This window comes from Didymella exigua, assembly GCF_010094145.1.
Source record: "Didymella exigua CBS 183.55 unplaced genomic scaffold M421scaffold_33, whole genome shotgun sequence".
Taxonomy (NCBI): Eukaryota; Fungi; Ascomycota; class Dothideomycetes; order Pleosporales; family Didymellaceae; genus Didymella; species Didymella exigua.
Genome location: NW_022984807.1, coordinates 292,482 through 311,457, shown reverse-complemented (window position 1 = coordinate 311,457; position 18,976 = coordinate 292,482). Strand labels below are relative to the sequence as shown.

The window sequence follows — 18,976 nt, the reverse complement described above, 5'->3', positions numbered from 1 at the left end:
ATTGCTCCCAAAAGAAGATAGGGTTAAGCTTGCGCTCTAAGCAACAAAGAATCCCCAAAATCTCAGCGTGCGACGCACTGCTGACGTCTACAAAGTGCCAAAATCGACTCTCCAAGACCAACGCGCCGGGAAGCAGTCAACACGCGATACCCACCCCAAATTATCAGCTCTGACTAAGACAGAAGAGCAGACGCTTGCGCAGTATATTAGGAAGCTTGACGAGCAAGGGCATGCCCCAACGCTCTATTGGGTTGAAGCTATGGCTAACCAACTGCGCGCTGCACGTGACGCAGGACCTGTCGGTCCGCGATGGGCTTCAAACTTTGTTAAACGCGAACCTGGACTCCAATCGCGTATGAGTCAACACAGGGATCGCTAGAGAGTCCTTTACAGCGACTAAGGGGTCATTAGACCCTGGTTTGACCTAGTACAGAATGTTAAGGCCAAGTACAGCATCTAGGACAAAGATACCTATAACTTTAACAAGACTGGCTTTACTATAGGCATTGGAAATCGCGTTAAAGTAGTCACTGCATTAGAGAGATGCACAGATCCTATTGGGGTCCAGCAGGGAGACCGTGAGTGGGTGACGTTGATTGCTGCAATCAACGCGATAGGCTAGGCAATTGCGCCCTACCTTATCTTTAAAGCAAAGAACCATAACGCGTCTTAGTACCCTGATTTAAAGCCCTAATGGCGCATTGGGGTTAGTGACAACGGCTAGACTACAAACAACATTGGTGTAGCCTGGCTAAGGCACTTTGTTAAGCAGATTCAGGGCCGGAGGGTGGGTAGCCACGTGCTGCTGATAATTGACGGCCATGAGAGCCACAAGTCGCTTGCCTTCCAGAATCTCTGCTAGGCTGGCGGATGAGTAGGGTATGCTTTTTTACGTTTTGGCTTATAGCTTCTTAACTAGCAGAGATACGCTTACATAATCTATTATTTGATAGAAGCGCCTAGTATTGCGCCTTCTAATAAAAAAAGAATTAGCTCATTCTGCCTAGTATTAGCTAAGTTATTAACACTACCTAGCAAAGTATACCTATTAATAGGTATGCTTGCTAGGTACCCCCCCTTTTTTAACCTTTTCTAGCCTCTAGCTTGTCCAGTTTAATAGTTATAACAAAACCCTCTACTACAGAAATGTAGAGGTAGTTTTTCTATTTCTTTTAAGCCCTATTTTGCTAGAATCCATGTATTATTGACAAAGTTTTGGGGGGTACCCACGAAGGACGTTGGAGTATACCCATTCCGCCAGCCTAATCTCTGCGAGGAGAATAAGATAATTACCCTGTGTATGCCTCCGCACTCATCTCACATCCTACAGCCACTTGATGTGGGTTGTTTTGCCCCCTTAAAGCGGGCGTACAGCAAAGAGATTAGAGTCTTGGCACTAGACTATATTGGCCAGATTAACAAGAAAGCCTTTCTTGCAACCTTTGCAAAGGTGTTTGACAAGGCGTTTTTAAAGGTAAATATCCTGTCAAGCTTTAGAGCAACTAGCTTAGTGCCTAGTAACCTATTAGTAGTACTATTAAAGCTTGATATTAAGGTTCGCACGCTAACGCTGCCTCTCTTAGGGGAGCCCTAATGGAACCCTAAGACACCTACTAACGCTGGTGAGATAGAGGCTTAATTAACGCTGCTTCGCGATTGTATTTAAAAGCACCAAGGATTGTCACTAACTCCAATGGTTGAGATTGTTGATTAGCTGCAGAGAGGCACGGCAATGCTGCTGCATGGGCAGACGTTATTGGCAGCCCGAGTGCTGCAGCTTGAAGCGTCAAATAAAGCAGCCTCTGAGCGCAAATCATGGAAAAGAAAGCATATTCAGAAGGGCGGAGATCTGTTAAAGGAAGAGGCAGAGGACTTAATAGCCTAACGCGACGTTAAGGCGCAGGTTAAAGGGGAGAGTTGTAAGGGTAGAGTTTGAACAGGTGCAGGTAAGAGGGGTAAAGGGCACTGTAGGCGCTGTAGAGAGACTGGGCACAATTTGCGCACGTGTAAGAAAGACATAGTAGACGTTAGTGATTAATATTATCTACTATAGATTGCACTGCTGCGTTGTGGTGTTAAGCAATTGCAGATAGTAGGCCTAATAGCTTGTTAGGGTGTCCGACTCGCTTAGCTGTCCGACTCGCTATACACTCACGTTACTCCTAGCACAGAAGAAGAAGAACTGCAGGACTACTATTTCTGCCCCTGGAACAAGACTATATTATACACAGCAGAGATCTCTAAACTCTCTAAAGAAGAAGAAGTAGAGCAACACAAAACGCAAATGCTATAGAGACTAGGAGACAACCTACTTGCTATCTACACAGACGCCTCCTCTATTAAGAAAGGCACAGGAATAGGAATAGGAGTTACTGCTCTAGACTATAAACAGCAGGCTAAGGAGATCTACTCTACTAAATATAATATTAGCAAAGGCTAGATTGTATACAATGGAGAGCTAGAAGGCATAACAAGAGCCTTTGAGTTTGCAGCTTCTACAGCTACAGCAGGACAAGAGATCCAAGTCTTTGCAGACAACTAGGCAGCTATTCTAAGGCTAAAGACCCCTTCTAATAACCCTAGACAAGCTTGGCAAATCTGCTGCACAAAGGCAGCAAAGGCAATTCACAGCAAAGGCGCAATAGTTAGCCTACACTAGACCCCAGGACACCTAGATATCACAGGAAACGAAAAAGCAGACGCCTTAGCAAAACAAGCTACAAAACAGCAACTAATATCTAATACTACAAGCCTTGCAATGACAGGTATTAGGATTAAAGCTATTGCAAGACAAGAGTGGCAACAGAAACTTTAAGCCTACTCTATAAAAGCAAAGCTTAGAAATCCTAGCACCTACGCAGCAAGGTTCTTGCTAAAGCTAACAAGCAAGATAACAATACTAAAAAACACTAGAAGAGAAATTACAAGCGCATACTACTAGCTTAAAATTAGACATAGATATAACAAAGCATACCTATATAATAGACAAAAAACAGAAAGCTCTAAATGCAGCTGTAGATATACACAAACACCTTAACACCTACTACTTAGCTGTAGAAACTACAGAGAAGCAAGAAAGAAAATAAAGAGCAGCCTACAGGAGACAAGGCTAACAATGCCTCTTCTCCTAGACACAAAGAGGGGAATCTAAGCTACTCTAGCTTTTATTCAAGAAACTAAAGTAGGCACGCGCAAGTGGTACCTACAGCAAACAACAGACAACTAATTTTCTTTGTCTATAACTAGAGCACAGGCTCTCACTATATGTCTACGAACCTATATATACTATTCCCTTATACAGAAAAAACTTGTAAATTACTAGAGCAGCCTCACTGCTCTCGTCCCATATAGTCTAAGACTCACACAGGACGTTAAACTAATCAATCAATTAATCAATCAATCTTCAGCTCCTTTAACAAGCTTTAAGAACCCCTCCTAAGTAGATGTTGGTGACTGTACAAAGCGCTCGCTTACAAGCTTTAATTGTGACCTAAATTCGTAGGTATTGCTTAGGGTTCTAGATTGCCATAGTGTTTCTGGTAGAGGTATTAGTGGAGGGGTATGAAATTACACTTCAAGCTAATTAAGGACTGCCTGCGCGTTAATAGGGACTAGCCCTAATGCCTTAAAGGCCTTTTTACAGTTCTTGTACGTGAACAAGTTAAAAAACGCGTCTCTAAAGGCTAGAAGGAAGCCTTCCTTGTTAATGTGGAAGACGCGTCAGCGTGCTAAGTCCTAGACGCGTTAGGAGTACCTTAGTTTTAACAGCAAGACACACACCATATCAAGTGGCTGAAGTATGTGCGATGAGTGAGGAGGCATACAGAGGGTAAGGATTCTGTTCTCCTAGCAGTAGTCCTTAAATTCCTGGTTAAGGTAGCTCTTATGGCTGTCCAAGATAAGCAGCCTGTACAACCCCCTCTAACGCGCTCTTGTATGCGCGTTAAAATGCTTCAACCACTCAAGACTAAGCACATTGTTGGTCCATCTGTTCTCAGAGACTAAGAGCTTCCAGCCGTACGGGATATTAGTCTCCTCATACCAGGCAGAGATATGGACACGCCCTTTGTAGATAATGAAAGGTGGGGTTGCATACCCAGCAGCGCAGATGCTCTGGATGACTGTAACCCACTCCCAATCACCTGGCTGAATGAGGTTTGGCCTCGTACGCCTCTCTAAGCCTGTAACAACCTTTATTAAGCTAATTACTCCTATCTAAAAGCTAATCTTATTAAAGTTGTAGATGTCCTTATCTAGGACCCTATACTTGTCTTTTATCTCCTGTACGAGCTTAAACCACGCGCTAATTACCTCTAGATCTTCCTAGAGTATTCTCTAACAGTCCTTTGCTTAATTAAAAGCTATCTTGAGCTCCTTTGTACGCGACACAAATTGCTACGCCTAGTTCTTGCTAATAGGTGTCCTACCACATAAAGCCAATAGTTTGTCTGCAATATCTGCCACCTTACACAGCTAGGGGGCAAATCCACGCAAATTAAGGTTGAGGATGTATTATACAATTATCTGCTCTTCTGTTGCAGAGAGCTTCTAGCTGTTAGGTGGTGCTTCTTGTTGAAATGTGATTTTGTTCAGCCAATTAGAGAGCCTCTAGAAAGGTACCTTAAAGGCAGCAGCAGCACTCTGTACACTCTTAAATTGTCCTAAGGTATAGGCTTAAAGCGCAAGAATAATTCTACCTTCTTACTAAGTTAATATCTGCTTGCGTTGTTGTTGCATATTGTGTTGTGTAGAAAAGTTGCAGTGCCAAGAAAAAGTGTCCGGCTCGGTGGTGTGTCCGGCTCGGTGGTGCTTTACGTTAATCAAGTATCTAATGTGCCCACGCGGATTAACTTTAAATCCTTATTTATCACGCCCTGCTGCGCGATCCTTGTCTAAGGGATACGCTCTGCAGCTATAAGTGTATATGCCACTCTAGTCTAGGCGAAGATCTGCTGTCCTTTGTCTAATCAGAGCTAGTTTGTACTATCTAAAGTACTAATAAAACTAGTAATTAAGGACTTTGTTTAGGGAATAGACTTATACTATGAAGATATGCTGCCGCGTTCATGATCTTAGGCCACAACTTAGCTGGTAGGTTGGCGCTTAATCTTATCTTGATAGATTTCGTGATTAACTCCTGGCCAGCTCTTTCTGCTGATCTATTCGTGTCGCAGCAGATATCATGCCTATTTACCAGCCAATTCAGGGGTGCAAATGTATGTACATTTTGCCTCTATTTTGGCTGCAACAGTTATGAGCCCGGACGCTGAAACTGCGCAAGCAAAGATTGAATGGATTTTCGTGTTCCATGGGTGACCACAGCCAAGGGTCTTGGCATGGTACCTGCTCTGTTGGCGTGCTATCTGCAGCAATAGAGCATTGCGAAGAAGGATTCATCTATTACTCAGCACATTAGGCATTCTGCTGCGTTGTGTCACCTCTAATTATGCTGTCCTGGTTGGACGTGAGGGGGTGTGTCGCAGCAGATATCATGCCTATTTACCAGCCAATTCAGGGGTGCAAATGTATGTACATTTTGCCTCTATTTTGGCTGCAACAATTCGGCTCATGAGTGTATAGTGGTGGCGTGAGTATAGTGATCCCCTTCTCTTCTGCCCATTCTTTGTAGCGTGATCGTCCTCTCTAGGGACGTGTTGCAGTATCGTCATCCTGTTAGATCTCTACAATATGCAGTTAGTACTTTCTCCAAACTCTAGCTTTAAATTCTTTAATTACTCTTCTAATCTTATCTAAAGATTTAGTATAGAGATTGTGATTAAAAAGCTTGCCTAAGTATTCCTCTTTAATAATCAATGCCTATTCTTCATGAAGCCTTCCTAAAGGCATATTGTTGCAGCCAAAATAGAGGCAAAATGTACATACATTTGCACCCCTGAACTGGCTGGTAAAATAGGCATGATATCTGCTGCGACATATTGAATAAATCTTATAATATCTAATAAAAAGGTTTTGGTGATCTTTCCCTTAGTCTTCTAGAGATTACTTGGCTGGCGTGTGCTGTAGAGCAATTAGGACACTCTATTCGTTTCGTGCCTTTAATCTGAACGTTTTGTGCTGCTTAAGCAAGAGCTTAAAGCGCTCTTAGCCTAAGGTGTCCTAATTGTTTGTGCTAAAGGTCCTCTAAGTCTAACCTAAATTAGGGAATTAATAATCTTGCCTTAGCTATTATATTTGTAGGATTTTAAGGATAAGATAAAACCTTGCTATATTTAATATGTAAAGTTATTGTAACAACGCTCTACGAACAGTGACCTGATACCACTAGGATACGGTTCTAGCGACTTATGACCATGGCCCTTGTCGCATAGCATAAGCTCACACTAAACTGCCACCAAACCCTTATATATAAGGAGCAAGGAACTGTAGCATTATAGAGTAGTTTTTCTGTATCCTTTTGTACAAGACCTATAGGTGTAGAGAATATATCCTAGTGTTCTTATCATCCCAGCACTCCCATATGCCTCGTAGCGGATTCACACCTATTCCGGATATCTCTCTTCTTGCCTGCGTCGATACAGCCTTGCGCCACTGTCTAAAGGTGACTTCCATGCCCTATTCTAGCCTGCCTAGGTGAACACGTTCAAAAAAAGCCTTCTATTAAAGGCCTTTACAGCTACTAGTATATCACCTATAAATCCTAACATTATACTTAGTCATATGAAGCCTTACATTGTTGATTTTTACTAGTAAGATCGACTGAGCGGCTCGCCCGTGAGGTATGTTATACTAAAACAGGAAGCATAAGAAGCAACTAAATAGGTAGTAAGACCTGCAACAACACTTAGAGTATTATGAAGGTGCAATAATGTAGTTCCCTTAGTCCCTCTGGGAGGCGCGCGCTCGCATGGCTGTTGCAGACCACAAGAGGCAAGAGGAGGAGCTAAAAAAGGCGGAGACAAAGGAGCAAGCTGCTGCTAATAAACTCTACAATGAAAAGATAGCAGAAGAGAAGCATGAGCAGCGGGCAGAGAAGAAGTCAGCGAGAAACCAGGCTAAGGCAAAGGAGCGAGCAGCCATCGATGCTCCCAAAGAGCAAAGACGCAAGGATAAGGAGGCCCGCAACACTAAAAAAGCTCTTAAATTATCCCAAAGAGGCAATTGCACGTCCTCAAAAGCTTCTGCAGTTAAACAGAAGAATGTGCGTCGTGCTGTGGGTGCTTGTAGTCACCCCAAGCCTGTGACGCCACCTCTACCACGCCCAACTATCACCACACGCATCGGCCGCACTGCCACTAAATATTAGTAATTTTGTATGAGAAACTTTGTTGCATAGGTCTATAGATTAAAGCACCAAAAGCTCCCACGATAATAGCTATTGTATGTGGCTCTACAGCCTCACTTTTACGGTGGCCGTGCAGACTCGGATCGTGCATCGGTTGACTCCGTGCATTGGGTGCACGGATACGGTACCGGTACTTGGGTTTAGCGCTGATGTACAAGTTAATGCGCAATCCATTCCCTGATCACGATGTTGTGATCTTACATTCCTAAGCGCATTGCGACATTACGCCGGAACCCAATTCTGGCGCTTCAGTCTTCAGAAGAACTTCAAATACTTACACATCCACAATCGCATGTGCTCCAAGTTTCAACGACGCTATGATGTTCCTAGGTCCATTCCGGCACTCTTCACTAAGCAAGCTGGGCTCAGTACTACTCGCTTCATATATTTGCTTTCACTGGCTCTTGCAGCCTGTAAAATGCCTACCCGCGAACCGCGACGTGTCCTACCGCATAAGACGTCTTGAAGGCGTGATAATTAGGAGTCAAATGGGGGGTCTTGTCCAGGAGATGGTAAGAGCAATCCCTATGGTATGTCAGCGAGAGCAACGACATGAAAGCCTCTACGGCTAGACACTGAATCGTTGTTCAGACTCAAGCTCTATTGCACAACAGTTGACGCGGACTAATGATCTCATAGACACCAAGCAACTCATCCGTCCCTGGGTTCTCGTATCTGGGTTGCTTTACCGATTCGCAACCATCCAGTCTAGTGTTACCGATTACTACTCCAAGATTTCTTCTCAACGGCATTTCTTACACATCTACCACCGGTATGACCTGGGCTGCATGTACTCAGTACTGCTCCAGCTATCAGTATGCGGGTATATCGGCTGGATCAACGTGTAGATGCGGCAATTCCTTCACCTTCTCCCAAGGTCTTTCCTTAGATTCATTATGTCAGGTACCGTGTAGTGGAAGTAGTTCACAATCGTGTGGTGGAAACGTGCGGTCCGCAGTCTTCTTTAACTCCAATTTTGGCGGCAACAGTTCCCCAGCAGGATCGTCATCATTCGTACCTATCGCAATACTGCCCACATCAACACCTCTGCTACAATCTTCGGCGTCGGCAATCTTGACGTTGGTTGCATCACTTGCGTCCGTGTCTGCCTCGGCCACTTTTGTATCTCAACCTTCAACAGTCAGTCCATCGGCAGCACTTCTACCCGTTGTAGTCGCACCGCAATTGGGTGGGACCGGTTCGCTGCCATCCTTAGCCGTCTTCCTATCAGCACTCGTCGCAATTTCACCCAGCGCATCCTCGATCCATCCTACAGCCGACGTAGCTCCCACCACCTCGCTTACTTCTGCTTCGGCAAAAGTTTCTGCAATGCAGCCAACAGCGACGTTGTCGTTACCCATCTCGCCAGACCCGTTGCCGCTCGCTCAGGTGTCCAATTTACCTCTTCTGATCTCACAGGGCTCATTAAATGGGCTAGTTTTACATAGCCCTTCTCCATCGTCGGTGCAACCTGCATCGATTCTTCCACTGAGCAGTGGTTCACCGGCAGCTTCTCCAATTGTGGCTTTTATGACGGCCACTCAATCCACGACGTTTCCTCCTGGTCTCCTCGGCCAGTCGGTATCACCTACTTTGGCAGTCCCTTCCGTCGTACTACCGGTGACGTTTACAACACTCCCGACGCCATCGAGTCCTGTGGTTCTTGGTTCACTGGCATCCGTCACCCCCTCGCCAACTCTCATCTCATCTACCTCGCTGAGCAATGTTCTGATGAACGGATTACCGTCACTTCCTTTGCTGGAAGCGGCCCCATTGCTTTCTTCACCTTTTTCGGGCGTGTTTTCGATCGCAGGTCTACCTCCCGTGCGGGCTTCATCGCCAATAATGGCACCATCCCTAGTTCAGCCAACTTCGAGCAATCTCGGCGGAGTGATAGTAACGGCGGTTCCGTCGCCGACTCTATCGACTGCACGTTACCAACCTCTCAACCCAGAATCATCGTTCTCAGCATTAGATACAAAGGTACCAGGGTGGGATTTCACCGAGGGTTTGGGGCCTCATGGTCTGCCTACTCCGACAGCATCTATAGCAGCCCTACCAGCACTACCAGCACTACCAGCACTACCAGCACTACCAGCACTACCAGCACTACCAACACTACCAGCACTACCAACACTACCAGCCCTAACATCACTACCAGCACTACCAGCCCTAACACCACTATCAGCACTTTCAGTTATAGAAGAAGCCAATCTGCTTGCTTCGACAACAATTTCAAGCCTTGGACCAGTTTCCGTGACGAGGCCTACAACTGGTACTCTAGCGGAGTTTACAGCATCTCAGGTAATCGATTCGGGTACTGTGGTGGATAAGGCCTTCAATTGGACGTTGTATTCGAACGGGATTGCGCAGGTCGACAGCACATTTCTTTCCCCTGAGATAGGTCCCATACAGGCTTATTTGCCTGATGGTACGCGGATAGGTATGGATAAAGCGGGACTGTATATCGGTTGGTATCATCGCGTCCCATATCCGCCTGAGTTTTTGCAGATCATACAAGGCTATCCATTGCCTCCACCACAATTTTTTCTATAAATTACCAAGGCGTAACGAGGTCTTTTTGTCGCTCTGATGTATGGAGCATGCGAACTGCCTGGCATGCGAAGTTCGAGCCGTGAAGACGCTATAGCTTGGTTGTTTTCTGAACGTAGTCCTGTTGTTCACTCAGACATTGATCGCATAATCCTCCTTGTCAACGCAGTCGAGCCTCAATAAAACCCGTTTCTCATGTATGCTATGCGCAATCTGATGCAGCAGATAGGGACTCCCAGTCTTCCGCAGTATCTTCCATCCATCCGATCAAAGTCAACATCAACAAAGTAAGTCGGCGGTACTAGATTTCTTCGGCGTGTTTAAAAGTCACCTTCAGCACATATGGGGGCTATGATATTCGTGAAGAGCGTCAAGGAGGAGGGCGATCAGGTGTTAGCCGCTAGGCTCTTGCGCGCTGTAAGAGGTGCATAGAGACTGGGCATAACTTGCGTACGTGTAAGAAAGATACTTTAGATACTGCTTAATCTACATTATCAATATCTATATATTACTCTACAAGGTGGTTGAGATATACACGTGTAGAGGTGCGCATAGTTGGTGGGGTCCGTCACTTGCTTGTACGCGTCACCTGCTTGTAAAGCACGTTATGCTAGCAAATTTTGTCAGGCTGGGCATGTGGCAATGCCACCTCTGACCCATGACACCAAGGTGTGTCTTACAATATTACTACTGTTCCGGCATATGCTCACCATCAGTGTGAGCCATGTTACCTTTTGGTTTGCTTGTCTCAGTGGCCGGAGCTGAGGCTTTACAGGTAAGGTAGGGTTGGGTAGGATATAGTCATGTGATTTGTATGTATAGGTAGGGTATCGTAACACGTGATAGGGGTAATTGATTGATTGATTGATTGATTGATTGATTGATTGATTGATTGATTGATTGATTGGTTTAACGTCCTGTGTGAGTCTAAGCCTATTTAGGACGAGAGCAGTAGGGCTGCTCTAGTAATTTACAAGTTATTCTGTGTAAGGGAATAGTATATATAGATTCTTAGACATATAGAGAGAGCCTGTGCTCTAGTAGTAAACATAGGAAATTAGTTTTCTGTTTTTTACTGTAGGTAACGTACCCCACGGGCGAGTCGGACACACTGTAACAGAGTAGGCGCCCTGCCCATGAAATCAATACTACGTGACTTCTCTGCCTATACCAAAAGGTAAGCACAAGAATACTTAAGCAAGTATTCGTTGCGTAGTATAATATATATAGACAATAATAGTGCTAGCCAGCTAGCTTTGCCTCTAGCTGCTATGAGCGCTATGCCACGTGTCGTGTTCGTGCATAGTCGTTACACACACGGGCGAGTCGGACACTTTTGCCAAGACCCTACTAAACCTCACCCTATTATGGCCTAAAACACCACACTCTAGCGCTGCAAGGTGCAGTACAGCTTAGAGTATTATTTAGAGACTACTTCTGCATTATTCTCACAAATTCGCGCGTTGTGCCTAGTCTAATTGCACTGTCTACAGTGTTGTTAGGAGGGCTTACCCCACTTTAGCGTGCACCTACTTCTTTAACTTCTTTCTATCACTACATGCCCTAAACTCCTTTAGGGCTGCTATCTGCTGCCCTTACTTAACTATAAGGGTCCCTTTATTCTAGATTTGCTTTCTTTTGCGCAATTTACGTTCTGTGGCAGCTACTAGAGCTGTGTAAAGCTTAGCGTTCTCCTGTTGCGCTAAAACTAGCTTATGTAATAGAATTGCTCCCCCCTTTGCGTAGTGCTTAAGCGCGCTCAGCATAGAATTAGGTAAGCTACCCTACTACTTCTTATACTTCTCTTAAATTAGAGTTAATTGCAACTAAAGTTCTAGGGTATTGCTATAGGTTTACAACTACTAGGGCTTATTATTATTAGGGAGTTGTAGTAATAGAGTACGCAGCTTTATATTAAGCCCTATTATAACCTATTCTAGGTTAAAGGGGACTAGTATAGTGCCTTAGAACCCTCCTTAGATATTACTTAATGTAAATATAGTATTATAGGCTACTTTAAAGTAAAGTAGGAACTTAAGCTTTATAATAAAGTTAATCTAGTTATGTATAAGGTCTTTAGCTTAGCGCCTATACGCCTTCTTTAGAGGGGCAAAATAGCCTTTATTAAGTAGCTGTAGGAGTTGTAATAAGTGCAGAGGCATATATACAGTAATAATCTTATTATCTATATAGTATTCCTAGAAATCTAGTAAGCTATAGCTCTTAACGTACCTCACGGGCGAGTGGCCGGCCCGGGCGAGTGTCCGGATTTTGCCAAGACCACACCAAACTTCATACAACCCGCGATGTCTCAACGCAAAAAGGCTCAAAGCGTCTCAAAGGAACCAGATATACAGCTTGCAATCCAGGCTCTTAAACAAGACGCGACTCTTACTATTCCACGCGCTGCAACAATCTACAAGGTGTCAGAAAGAACGCTAAGACGACGACGTGCTGGAACGCTCTCAAGACGCGATTGTAAGGTCAACTCAATGAAGCTGACAAGCACTGAAGAGGAGGTGATTGTGCAGCATGTTCTGAAGCTGGACGAGCGAGGATACCCACCCCGGCTTACTGATGTGGAGGATATGGCCAACTCTCTACTCACTGAGCGCCACCAGCCTCCTGTTGGCAAGAACTGGGCTAGCACGTTCGTCAAGCGTCGCCCAGAGCTCATAGTCAAGTTTAATCGAAAGTACGACTACAAGAGAGCCCTCTGCGAGGATCCTGAGGTGATCTAGGGCTAGTTCCGCCTGGTGGAGAATACCAAAGCCAAGTATGGTATCCTAGATGAAGACACCTACAATTTTGACGAGTCTAGGTTCATGATAGGTGTTATATCAACAGGAGCTGTTGTTACAGGCTCAGAGCGTCGTGGAAGACCAAAGACAGTACAGCAGGGCGACTGAGAGTGGACCAGCATTATCCAGGGTATCAACGCGTCAGGATAGAGTATCCCACCCTTTGTTATCTTCTAAGGCAAGCACCACCTCTCTGCCTGGTACAAGGAGCTGTCTTTACCTCACAACTGGGTTATCACTGTCTCTAAGAACGGCTGGACTAATAACAAGCTTGGTATTAAGTGGCTGAAGCACTTTAATAAGCACACAAAGGAGCGCACTGTTGGCAGCCATTGGCTGCTCATTCTGGACGGCTATGAGAGCCACAATTTAGTTGAGTTCTACTAGTACTGTGAAGAACACAAGATTGTTACCTTGTGTATGCCTCCACACTCATCGCACCTGTTGCAGCTGCTTGACGTGGGTTGTTTTGCCCCAATGAAGAAGGCCTATGGTCGCCAAGCTGAGCTGCTAATGCGCAACAAGATTACTCGCATCACAAAACTTGAGTTTTTACTGTGCTTTAAAGGAGCTTTTAATGCCTCTATTACTAGGAGCAATATCTAGGGAGGATTTAGAGGTGCTGGCTTAGTCCCCTTTAATCTAGAGGCTGTAATATTAAAGCTTGAAGTGCGCCTGTGTACTCCACCACTACCTACTGTGGATGAGAGTACGTGGCACTCTCAAACCCCACAGAACACCCTAGAATTTAGGTCGCAATCAAAGCTTATTAAAGAGAGGATTTAACAACATGGCAATAGCTCTCTAACTTTAATGGTTGATGCTCTTAATCAGCTCACTAAGGGCGCAGAGATGATGGCGCATTTACTAGTTTTAGTGCGCAACTAGGTCGCAGAGCTTCAAGCTGCTAATGAGGCCGCCACACGCTGTAAATCACACAAGAGGAAGCGGATCTAGAGGGAGGGGACTCTTACTGTTAGTGAAGGAGTGCGCTTAACTACCCTAAAGGAGTTTGAAGCCCGTGATGATGGGAAGAAGGCAAGCAAGAAGAGGCGCGTTGAACCAGGCACTCAGTCTTTACGACGCTGTAGCAGGTGTAGTAAGGCAGGGCACAACGCGCGAACGTGCATAAAAGATGCGCAAGATACTGTAGATTAGTGCTGTATACTGTAAGTTACAGTAACTTGCAGTAACTTGCTGTAATATGCAAGACAAGTTGAAGTTTGGTGTGGTCTTGGCAAAATCCGGACACTCGCCCGGGCCGGCCACTCGCCCGTGAGGTACGTTATAAGTATTAATAACTAGTACATAGTAGCTACTAGCAGTACACTTCTTTGTATACGTGTTAAAGTACTTTAACTAGTTAAGACTAAGTTTATTAGTAGTCTAGCTATTCTTAGAGACCCTAATAACCTAATTACAGGGTAGATTATCCTCTTTGTGCTAGTTTAAGAGGTAGTTATAGCACTAGAAGATAATAAAGGGCAGAATAGCCTACTCTTTAGTATTAATGCCCTTAATAACTATTATCTACTCCTAATTACCTAGCTTGACCTACTTTAGTTGTCCTTCTCTCTTTAAAGCTGTAACAACTGCTCTAGTAGATATGTAGCCTATTATAAAGCCTGTCTTATTAAAGTTGTATGTGTTGTTATCCTAGATGCTATACTTAGCTTTAACATTAGCTACTAGGCTAAACCAGCCCTAGATTATCTTAGGATCCTTGCAGAGGGCTCTCTTGTAGTTATACTTGCAATTAAACTTTACTTTAAGCTCTAGTTAGCGCTTAATAAACATACTAGGCTAGTTTAGGCTAACATGGCCTAGACTGCGCTTAGCGCGCAAAGAATTGGCCATATCAGCCACTGCTGCTAGCTAAGGGGAAAATCCTTGCAGGTCTAGCTTAAGTATATGATTAACAATCACCTGCTCCTTAGTATTAGTTAGGCTCTGTAACTTGGGCATAGAATTAACTTGTAAAGGTAGTCCAGCGCGTTACTTGCTTAGTGTCTGTAGGGGAGCTCTATAGATAGCTGCAGCGCGCTGTAGAGAGAGAGTCGCGTCTTGTTTAAGAGCTTGAAGCGCAAGCTGTATCTAAGCGTCTTTTAACGCGTCTAACTGGCTTTTGTGGAGAGGCATTAGTGTCGTAAGGGTGTTTTGGTAGGGTCTTGGCAAAAGTGTCTAACTCACCCGTGTCTCCGACTCGCCCGTGGGGTACGTTACTACTTGTGTGTGCCTACTCTAGTCTCTTAAATAAAATCTAGTGTAGCTTGGATTCCCCTAATTGTGTCTAGGAGAAGAGGCATTGTTAGTCTTGTCTTGATTAATTGATGTCGCAGCAGATATTATGCCTATTTACCGGCCAATTCAGGGGTGCAAAAGTATGTACATTTTGCCTCTATTTTAGCTGCAACAGTTATAAGCCTAGACGCTGAAACTGCGCAAGCAGAGGTTGAATAGATTTTCATGTTCTATGGGTGACCATAGCTGAGGGTCTTGGCATAGTACCTGCTCTATTGGCGTGCTATCTGCAGCAATAGAGCATCACAAAGAAGGATTTATCTATTACTTAGCACATTAGGCATTCTACTACGTTGTGTTACCTCTAATTATGTGCTCCTGGTTAGACGTGAGGGGGTGTGTCGCAGCACATATCATGCCTATTTACTAGCCAATTTAGGGGTGCAAATGTATGTACATTTTGCCTCTATTTTGGCTGCAACACAATGTAAATAGGGTAGTCTTTAGGTAGCTTCCTAGCTCTAAAGGCATACTTTCTTAGAGCAGTATTTAGTGTTATAGCAGGGGGAGGAAGTGCTGCTTCTGTCTCCTGTGGTGCTATAGGAGAGGTCCTAAAGGTTCCTAGGATTTTCCTTTAGGCAAGATTCTGCAATCCTTAGAGCTGCTTTGTTATTCCTGCTTGTTGTTTCTAGAAGACCTGGCAACCATAATTTGCGATGCTAGAATCGCATGCTATATATAGCTGTCTTACAGCGCTAGGAGGGAGGCCTCTGTTGCTGTTTGCAAGTCTGCACATTCTATAGAAAGCGTTATTTATGGCCTAAGAGGAATAGAGGAATCTTTTCAAGGCAAATGCTCAGCACTAAGAGAAACTCTCTTCCCTAGCCCTCCTGCTTCTAGGCCTATAGAGTAGAACAACTACTAACTAAGCAACTAGGAATAGCCTAATCTTACTATAGAAGAGCTAGAATACGCTTGCTTAGCACAAATCTAAAGCAGCTCTCCAGGACTAGACGCCCTAACACAAGAGAATATTACTGCAGCATATAAAGCACAGACAGAACTTTTCTTCTTTGTTTTCTCTACTCTGTTTAACTACAGATACTACCTACAGGAATAGAAGAAAATAACAGGAATTATCCTAAAAAGGCTAAACAAGCCTAATTACGCTGCACCTAAAGCCTATAGAGTAATTGCCTTGCTTAGCTGCCTAGGCAAGGTTGCAGAAAGAGTAGTAGCAAAACGCCTTAGAACTCTTGCAGAAACAACAGCTCTTCTTCACCCCTCATAACTTAGAGGGAGAGTACAGAAATCTGCAATAGACATATCTATATTGCTGCTGAACTAGGTCTAAGAGCAAAGAAAACTAAAGCACACAATATCTACAGTATTCCTAGATATTAAAGGTGCCTTTAACCACGTTGCTCTAAACTAGCTACTTGCTATATTGCAACAACAACAACTGCCTTGCAATTTAATAGTATAGGTTTAATTATTCCTATCTAAGCACTAGCTAAGACTATCCTTTAATGGAGAAATAGAATGCTTTAGCAGCATTAAAGCAGGAATTCTACAAGGCAGCCCTGTCTCACTAATCCTATTTCTAATCTAACGTAAAGCACCACCGAGCCAGACACACCACTGAGCTGGACACTTTTTCTTGGCATTGTGAACACCATGTACGGGACAAGCAATTACTTACTACTTGCTGCAGAACCTGCGTACGACGCACTTGCATCAGATGCAGACTCTTCTTCTGCATCTTTCTGGCACGTACGAGCGTTGTGCCCAGTCTTCCCACGGTTGCCACAGTGCTATTGACCTGGCTGTGCTCTTTCTTGACTACTACTACTACTACCACGCGCTTTCTTTGACACTGTACGAGCTGCAGCTGCGCTTCTAGCTACTAATAATGCTGCTTCACTATACTCTATTGTGCCCCTATGCTGGATCTGCTTTCTTTTCTAAGTCTTGCGCTTTGTTATCTCTGCTAGTTGCTCTTCAAGCTCCTATACACAAGCCTTAATAAGCATATTTTTATGTAGCATCTTGGTGTGTCCGGCTTGGTAGTGCTTTACGTTAATTAGTAGTAATAACTAAGAGAAAATTGTGTAAGAGAAAGTAGATTTAGCATAGTGGCACACTTAAGTATAGCCTAGCAGCATTGTGGGTAGCTGCTAAGGCGTCTGTAGCAGCTCAGCCATCTAAGAAGACCTAGGGTAGAGGTAGTTAACTAGGAGCTTAGTTAACTGTTCAGCGCTGTAGGAACTGCAGCAAGACTAGTAGACACAACACACAAACGTGCTAGGAGGGTACAGAAATATCTTCTAAATCTAATACAAGCACGCAGTATACTAGGTCACTATTTAATAGTAAGTAGTTATAACGTACTCTATCACCGAGCCGGTCATATCACCAAACCAGTCACTTAAAATCCCACCAAAAACACAGAAACCATACCCCTGCATCTTAATAACCACTTAATGAAATCTTCTAAAAACTTCAGAATAGAGCTGTATCTATACTAATAAAACTATTTAAAAGTCTTAGACTAATAGCTAGTATAGATGTTGAGATAGCCTGCAGCTACCCCTGTATTTCAGTATCTTCTAAACAACATCTGCAATATAGGGCTAAGCACTCTAAGACTTTCAAACAGTCTTATTAGTATAGATGCAGCTCTATTCTAAAGTTTTTAGAAGATTCTATTAAGTAGTTATTGAGATGCAGGGGTATGGTTTCTGTGTTTTTTGGTGGGATTTTAAGTGACCGGTTCGGTGATATGACCGGCTCGGTGATAGAGTACGTTAGTTATAGTAACTTGTGTTAGTTGTGCTAAGATAAAATAGCTAGTTTAGTGATATAGCTAGCTTGGTGATAATCTATGTTATATTAGACAATTGTCTGCTCTTTAGTTGCAGTAATCTTCTAGCAGTTTGCGCTTACGTTGAGTTAAAATAGAGTATTGTTGGCGCGTTTAGAGAGCCTGCGCTAGTTAACGTTAAACGCAGCAACAGCAGCCCAATGGCTCTAAAACTGTCCAGTATTATAGGCCTAGAGAGCAAGCTGCAGTCTCCCTTTGTGATGAAGTAATAAGTCGTGATGTTGTTAAGACATACTGTGAAGTGTGGAGTTGTGTTAGTCTTGGCAGATTTTGACTGGTTCGGTGATATGACCGGCTCGGTGATAGAGTACGTGTCGCAGCAAGGATCGAGGTGAGGGTGCATGTCACGTGATCCGCATCTGGATATTGGACCGATCAGACACTGGCGATTGACCACGCCATGGTGAGCGGAATCGGGTACAGCTTGGAGCCGTGATTAGGGCTCCAATTAAGGTATAACGTAGATTATCACCGAGCCGGCCATATCACCAAACTGGCCACTTTCTCTTGGCACGACCACCTTTTACCCTAACACAACATGCCTTAACAACAACAACTTCAGAATACTACTAGAGAAGGCAGAGTTATCCTTGCTATCTAGGCCTTCTATGCTAGCTAATTTCGCAGTATCTGCAGCGCTGCTAGAGTGTTGAACATACCTTATTAGCAGGTCTCTAATCACCTTTGCAATATTACGTTTTAACTAGATATACACACTAATTACTAGAAACTTACTATACTAGAGGAGCAGATAATTGTCTAGTATATACTTAACCTTAATTTTTAAGGATTTGCGCCCTAGCTATATAAGGTGGTAGATATAGCTAATAAGATACTTAGTGTGCGTGGTGAAGAGCCTGTTAGCAAACTATAGGCTAGCAGGCTTGTGACGCGTTCAGACAAGCTTAAAATAGCCTTTAATTAAGCCAAGGATAGACAGAGGATACTATAGGAAGATCCTAAGATAATTAGCGCGTAGTTTAAGCTAGTAGTGTAACAACGCTCTACGAACAGTGACCCGATACCACTAGGATACTGTTCTAGCGACTCATGACCATGGCCCTTGTCGCATGGCATAAGCTAACACCAAACTGCCACTAAACCCTTATATATAAGGAGCAAGGAACTGTAGCATTATAGAGTAGTTTTTCTGTATCCTTTTGTACAAGACCTATAGGTGTAGAGAATATATCC

General features: G+C 44.0%; 3 protein-coding genes across 3 annotated transcripts; all 3 read left to right on the top strand.

Moving 5' to 3' along the window:
• Positions 1-6,844: 6,844 nt before the first annotated feature.
• Positions 6,845-7,171, top strand: M421DRAFT_30887 (uncharacterized protein; the record flags this gene model as incomplete). Its single annotated transcript, XM_033589184.1, has 1 exon — positions 6,845-7,171. A coding segment is annotated over one exon (327 nt), but the record flags the coding sequence as incomplete, so codon positions are not given.
• A 414-nt stretch (positions 7,172-7,585) lies between these two features.
• On the top strand, positions 7,586-9,636 carry M421DRAFT_401063 (uncharacterized protein; the record flags this gene model as incomplete). Its single annotated transcript, XM_033590216.1, has 3 exons — positions 7,586-7,833; positions 7,943-8,692; positions 8,752-9,636. Exons 1-3 carry the CDS (start codon positions 7,621-7,623, stop codon positions 9,634-9,636), a joined length of 1,848 nt encoding a protein of 615 aa, XP_033445310.1. The 5' UTR covers positions 7,586-7,620.
• Positions 9,637-13,614: 3,978 nt separating this feature from the next.
• Positions 13,615-13,815, top strand: M421DRAFT_424278 (uncharacterized protein; the record flags this gene model as incomplete). Its single annotated transcript, XM_033593704.1, has 1 exon — positions 13,615-13,815. A coding segment is annotated over one exon (201 nt), but the record flags the coding sequence as incomplete, so codon positions are not given.
• Positions 13,816-18,976: the final 5,161 nt, after the last annotated feature.